General features: G+C 39.8%; 1 protein-coding gene across 3 annotated transcripts in view; it reads right to left on the bottom strand.

The window, feature by feature from the left end:
* Positions 1-468: 468 nt before the first annotated feature.
* Positions 469-6,752, bottom strand: part of IGSF11 (immunoglobulin superfamily member 11) — a 128,653-nt gene continuing 122,369 nt past the window's right edge. For 2 of the 3 annotated variants that reach the window (XM_030329937.1, XM_030329939.1), the window contains 3 exons: positions 6,592-6,714; positions 5,615-5,765; positions 469-3,765 (listed from right to left, as the gene is read on the bottom strand). In XM_030329937.1, the coding sequence (XP_030185797.1) occupies positions 3,336-3,765; positions 5,615-5,765; positions 6,592-6,714 (704 nt within the window). In that variant the 3' untranslated portion in view covers positions 469-3,335. The remainder of the gene's footprint in view (positions 3,766-5,614; positions 5,766-6,591; positions 6,715-6,752) is intronic. The other variant, XM_030329938.1, reaches the window with a different exon arrangement.

The raw sequence follows: 6,752 nt of genomic DNA, 5'->3' as shown, positions 1-6,752 counted from the left end.
ATTCCATATCCATAGTTTGGAAGACACAAATAGTAAAGGTGCCAGGCCTTCCCAAATTGGTCATAGGTTTAATGTAATTCCAATTACAACAGCCAAGAGTTTCATAGAAATAAACCACCTTATTCTAAAATTTATATCAAAAGGCACTGGGACTGCAATAGTTAAAACAATTTCAAAAAAAGAATGTAAAGTGGGAGAAACCACTCTAAAAGATGTTAAAGCTTATTAAATAGCTAGTGGTCACCATTGCATTGGTGGAAGAACAGACACAAAGATCAGTGGAACAGCTAAGGAACTCAGGAGACCCACACAAATTTGACTAAATGATTTTTTCAAAGATGCAAAAACAACTCACTGGAGGAAGGACAGCCTTTTCAACAAATGGTGATGGAGCAACTGAACTCTCAGGCATTTATCTCAGAGAAATAAAAACTTATGTTCACATAAAAGCTTGCAAAAATGCTCACAGCAGTTTTATTTGTAATAGCCAAAAATGGAAACAACTCAAATATCCTTCATACCCTTCAATAGGTAAATAATTTAACATACTGATATTATCTGTACCATGGAATACTACTCAGCAATAAAAAGGAATGAACCATTGATACATGCAACAGCTTGGATGGATCTCAAGAGTTATGCTGAGCAATAAAAAGCTAATTCTCAAATGTTACATACTACATTATTCCATTTATATATCATTCTTGAAGAAAACTATAGACATGGGTAACAAATCAGAGATTAGGGACTTGGGGAGGAGGGAGGTGGCCAAGACTATAAAAGGGTAACACAAGGGATCCTCTATCTTGATTGTGGTGGCGGTCACATAAATCTACACATGTGATAAAACTGCAGGTAACTAAACGCATGCGCCACACATACATGAGTGCATGTACAACTGTTGAAATATGAAAAAGGTTGATCGACTGTATCCATGTCAATTTGTGATACTGTATAACAGTTATGCAAGATGTCACCATTTGGAAAAATTAGATGAAGGGTATATTAGGAGTCTCTATTATTTCTTGTAACAGCATGTAAATATATAAATGATCTCAAAATAAAAAGTTACAACAAAGGAATGATCCAGTATACATGGAGATCATAACTTTCTGAACTGAAACTTGACAACTTCAGTTTACAAGCCATCAGTCATTTATCTACACAATACCTATTATTAGGCACTGTGCTAGGTGACAGAGATTTCGAGTGAAAAAAGCAGTCATGGACCTTGTCTTCATGAACTTCAGACTGGGAAATAGAAAAATAGTGCAATGTATGAAAGGGGCATTGCATTTTCAGTCATACACGGGAGAACTGGACTCAAATCTCTAATAAGTAAGGTAAAGTAATTTCTAGAGTACTGTATGCTCATTAAAATTATTATGAACACTACTGAACAGAATAGAAAATTCTTGTAAAGAACACTACATATAAGATCATATATTCATTAATGTGTGATAATTAATGACAACTTGTTTTTATATGAATAAACTTTTATTGAATTTTAGATCATTAGAAAGAATAAAGAAATGCAAGATAAATGCTTTCTAAACAACATCTGATAGTACCTTTTCTGTCATGGTATTTTCACTCTTCTTTAGAAAAAGTATAGACATTCATTTATTTAATTTTTTACAAAGTCAAGAACCATCACATGGAGAAAATAAGTAATGCTAATGTAAATTCAGCATTTCATCAATATTGAAATGGCTACAATGGTTAGGTTCTGAGTGTAGCCCTCCCAGAAAACAGTGTGTGCAGCAGTGGCTGGCTTCCATTTCTCCAAGTAGGTCTGAAAATCAGGAAGCCACTCCCTGTGACAACTCTGCTGCAGGAAAAGAGGGCAAAAGGCATAGTGCAAAGAGGGAGTGCGAGACAACATTGGGAAAGAAATGATGCTCTTATGGAACCACGAGGTCGGCCTCATAAATAATTCAGAGAACGATTCTCGAACAAATCATTTCTGTGTTGCTTAAAGTGTGATTAAGGCAAGATAGTCCCCGATACAAGTACGCCCAGATCCACACAGCGAAAAACAGTGGGGAGTCTGTAAATTATCTGGTGAACTCCAAGGCCAGCCAAGCCAGGTAATTAATCACAGAAGGAGTCTCTTTACAGTGGTATAAAACGCATTTGGGCAAAACTACAACCCTGAGCTGTGACAAATATAGGGCAGACCCTCCCAGGAGCATACCTGAAGGCATCCCTTTTGTCTCAATCTTATCTCTTTTTCAAAAATAATTATTTTGAAAACAACAACAACAGAACAACTCCTGACCTCCCTGTACAAACCTACTAACCTCGACTTGTCAAACAAGGAGAACATTATCTACCTCGATGCAAAAGGCATCAGGTGCTGCCCTCATTAAGAGTAACCTAGTGTGAAAGCAGGGAACCCTGGACAGCCCTGCTCTGAGCCTGCCAGGGATGCTCAAGTCCCTCGGACACAGCCCAGCTCGCTCTCCCTTGTGAGGGGCCTCCTGAAACTCTCAACAAACCTAATCACTGAATGTGCTATAAACAGTAGTCTTTTCTTTCCTAGCCCTATGCCTCTCATGTCTCTTAAAAAAAATAGTTTTCTTTTAAAAAAATACTCTTCCAGGAAATAATGAACAGTAATTGTCATGGACCTGGAACAGACCCTAGAAAAACAGACAGGCAACAATCTGTCAATACAGCAATATTCCAAATATGAAATTCATGGTTCAGGAAGGGATAAATAAATAAATATGAAGGGGCTTCTCAGAGAAGTTGCTTTTGTTTTCCCCCTTTTCTTACTGAATTTTGTGTCAAAAGCTTTTATTCTATGATACAAGAGCCAGCCCTGTTGGGACCAGTATTAACTATTTGTGCCATTAAGCCCTCTAGATAAAGAGGGAATGGTAACGATATCAGGGTTGCTCATTATTTTTTCTAAAGACAACTATATTTTTAAATAATTTCATCATTTAAACTTCAGCTGGCACTTTAGTCTCTTGAAAAATTATTAAGTTAGGCATGAATTAAAGGACAAGCCCATCTGGACTGCAGTTTGGGTTTTAAGGGCTATTCTGCTCTTATAACTTTTTCCTTGGCTTGGCACATCTTTGAGATCCAGTTTTTTGGACAGAATCCTAGGACATCTGTGGTGGGGAAACAAGTCTTCAAGATGGAGAATCCCAGTTCATTCCACAAAACTCACTGGCCAGGTAACGGCATTGCCTTTTCCTTTGTGCTTTTTACTAGTATCCTTACAAGGAAAAGTGTTTCTTTCCCAGAACTTGCTCACCCCACCCTCCCCCTGCTTGGGGCATTCCACTGGTTCTTTTCTGAATACTTTATCCACTCAGGTCCTATACCAGGGACCCGGCCCGACTCTGGGCTGGCACCATGACAGGGACGGCACCAATTCGCTCCAGTGTTGCTTGGCTGATGGTGTACGAGTGTGTGTGTTGAGGCCGAGGTTTCCTGCTGACTGAGCCGTTGCTCCTGGACACAACCTGTGGGGATGACCCTCTGTTGGCTGTCACTACTAGAGTCTTATGTGGAGCTGGGAGTAGGTGGTTCCCATTAGCATAGATGGACGGTATATTGGCATTGCCTGAGTGGAGCAAGTCACTGAAGTGGTTGAGTGACTCGGTGTTTCTGTGAACTTTTGGGTTGTTGCTCCAGTATCGACTGTTGTACGTATTGGAAGAGGTCAATGTGTTGTTCTCCGAGGAGGATATCTCGGTGTGAAATGCTTTGGCAGAAGAAGAACATTTAGGTGGAAGATCATCCTCTCTGGAAAAGAACAAAAATAAAGTTGTCATTAGGATTTACTTGAGTTTTACCCTACCCTCCTGCCAGGACTCTTTCTTCTTATGGTAAGACCAGTATGTCTGTGAAGTACAAATTCTCAGGACAAACCATACTATCATGAAAGCAAACACATTAGTCCTGGTGGCCTCAGCTTTGGCATTCATTCCCTTTGAAACAATCCTCAAGAAAAATTTGAGGTTTCTCAATCTCCAAGGGTAGAAAGGTAATGTCAAATATCTCAAAGACTGTATTTTCCAATATAACTGAAAAAAGTGTGTGTGTATGTGTATGTGTGTGTGCGCGCACATCTGCGAATGTATAAATTTTTTTTTTTGCTCTAAATGGGAAAATAGTCCGTGAAGAAATCCACTGAGCTTGTTGCTGTAAAATGTTAGCAAACCAAGCTATGGGTGTGTGGAGTTTCAAAAAATGGTTAGAGTTGGCCTGATTTTATTGCACTTTGGAGTTTGAGAAATCACTGTAGTATGCTGATAAGTGATTTTCCTCAGTGATCTTACGCTGGGATGAAATCTATCCTTGCATACAATCTAAACCTGTAAGAATTGTAAGAGGCTAAGAGAAGTTACTAATTTAACTTAAGATGTTAACTAATTCATTTAACATTTATTGAATACCAGGCATTCTACTAGATGTTTCATGTAAAGAAAAAAAAAATACACAGCTCTATACCCCAGAAGCCTATGACAAAATGGGAGTGACAATCAATGCAAGAACACCTTCAAGTCTGAAACACTGGACAAGGGACTAAAGTAAACGTCTGTGAGGAGGTGATGCCTTGACTAATCTTGAATCAGATCAAAGAATTTACCAGAGAGATGGATGAAAAGGAAAGGAGTATGGTCCAGGAAGAGGGTGGAGGCTTGAGCAATGACGCTGAGGCATGAGAGAATACAGAACAGACTGGAACACCAAGGATCACAGAAGTGGTGAGAGAGGACCAGGGAAGCAGGGGAGGGTCAGGTCCTGAAGGGCTGTGTGTGTCACACTAAGTAAGCTAGCGTCATTAAAGCATTCTCAACTAGGATATGATGTGATGCAATGTGAGACCGAGTTTGTACTCCCATATCCCTACAAAACAGTAGATCCAAGAGTCACTTTTCTTTAAAGATGATTTTCACATTGTTTTCTGAAGTTATTCATATCCTTGACTGAACTGTCTCCTCACACCAAGCCATATTGCTTTGGCCTCGCTGTGTACACACGGACAGGTATAGTCTTGTGGTGTTCCTTCTAGCTTCTATTATAAATGCCAATGTCAAACACATTTTTTTTTCATGTTTATTTATCTATTTTGAGAGGCAGAGACAGAGAGAGAGAGTGAGAGAGAGTGCACAAGCAGGGGAGGGGCAGGGAGAGAGGGAGAAACAGAGTCCCAAGCAGGCTCCGCACTTTCAGCTTAGAGCCTGACATGGGGCTCAGTCTCATGAACCATGAGATCATGACCTGAGCTGAAATCAAGAATCTGGACTGAGCCACCCGGGTGCCCCTTAAACACATTTTCTAAAGTAACTTTTCTACTGTCACAGCCACCTACCCCTTCCTATCTTGGAGATACAGGAGGTGAGGGAGGTCTAACATGTGCCCTCCTGGTTGGGCACATGTTAGACCCTCTTCCTCTCTCAAGATGCAGTAAGAAACTGAATAGCATCATGAGGAAAACTGATGTAACATACAAGGAAAAAATATTACTTGGCCATGTTAACTGTCTTGGCCATCACGGTCATTGGATTAGCAAAGAAATCTTAGCTGCCAAAAATTGATACACATTACAGACACTGGCCATGAAGGACAAATTATCTGACAAACAAACCTTATTTCATTAGGAATTTCTTCTTCCTCCTCCTCTTTGTTTTTGCTTCTCCAGTAAAAGAATGCCCCTAAAATTAGTGCAATGCAAAAAATGATAATAACTGCACCAGTGCCAATGGCTCCAGCTATTAGTCCAATGCTCCTGGGCTGGGCTGCAAAATATATTTAAGGCAGATTTAAAGAACAAAAAAAGAGAGAAAGAGAGAGAGAGAAATAGCATATACTCATGCAACTTTATAAACATAAAAGTTTACTACAGAACCTTCTTAAAATGAACAAAACTGCCTAAAGTATTACATCCGTATAAACCTCAGTTAACTTTCTGTGTCCTGGGTGGCTAGAACTAACTGACACATGGTCGGCTCACAAACACTTTCTGAATAAATGAACATCACAGGACTTACCACTTTGGCAGAGCAACTCCTAGAAACTCCTAGAGCAGAACAGGCAACCGATGTTCACCTGCTTGATCTGCCCAAAGGAACCCTGGCAGTCAGCAGGCTCACTGTCACCCCAGCCCAACCCCATCACTACATTTTGTAACTGGAATTCAAATAACCCAGAATTCTCATCTAAAGACAACATTTCTGCACCACTTATTTGTGACCTGGCCACCTAACAGTTAAGCAGATGTAAAAGGATTAGGAGAAAATACAAAAAGGTCTTGTCGTGGCCATAAGATCACTGTTATGTTTTTATAATGTCTACAGCACTATGCAATCACTTGAAGACAAGTGACTGACTTGATTCTCACGACCGACCCGGAGGAGAAAGGCATTCTGTTGTAAAGAAGATGTCACCTTGCTGAGGCAGAAAAGTATACTAATACATTTATAAACTACTTTAATAATAAAACCAGAAGAATTTATATTTAATCTTCAAACCACCTAAAAACAATTAAGAGAAACTCTTCATTTCTGGTTTAACAAAGATCTTGGTGTTCCAGATAGAGGAGACATCAGAATTTTATGTACTTACGTGAAATAACCTGGAGATCCAAAAGGCAGGTGCTGGTTCCAATGGCATTAGAAGCCACGCACTGGTACAAGCCTGAAGACAGAGCACTGATGTTCCGGATGGTGACTGTCCCCTGGACCTGGTCTGTCACAAATATCATAATCAAGTGAGCAGTTAGGGAA

The sequence above is a fragment of the Lynx canadensis genome, chromosome C2 (assembly GCF_007474595.2).
Source record: "Lynx canadensis isolate LIC74 chromosome C2, mLynCan4.pri.v2, whole genome shotgun sequence".
NCBI lineage: Eukaryota > Metazoa > Chordata > Mammalia > Carnivora > Felidae > Lynx > Lynx canadensis.
The sequence above is the reverse complement of the archived record's forward strand: the minus strand, read 5'-3'. Positions and strand labels throughout refer to the sequence as shown.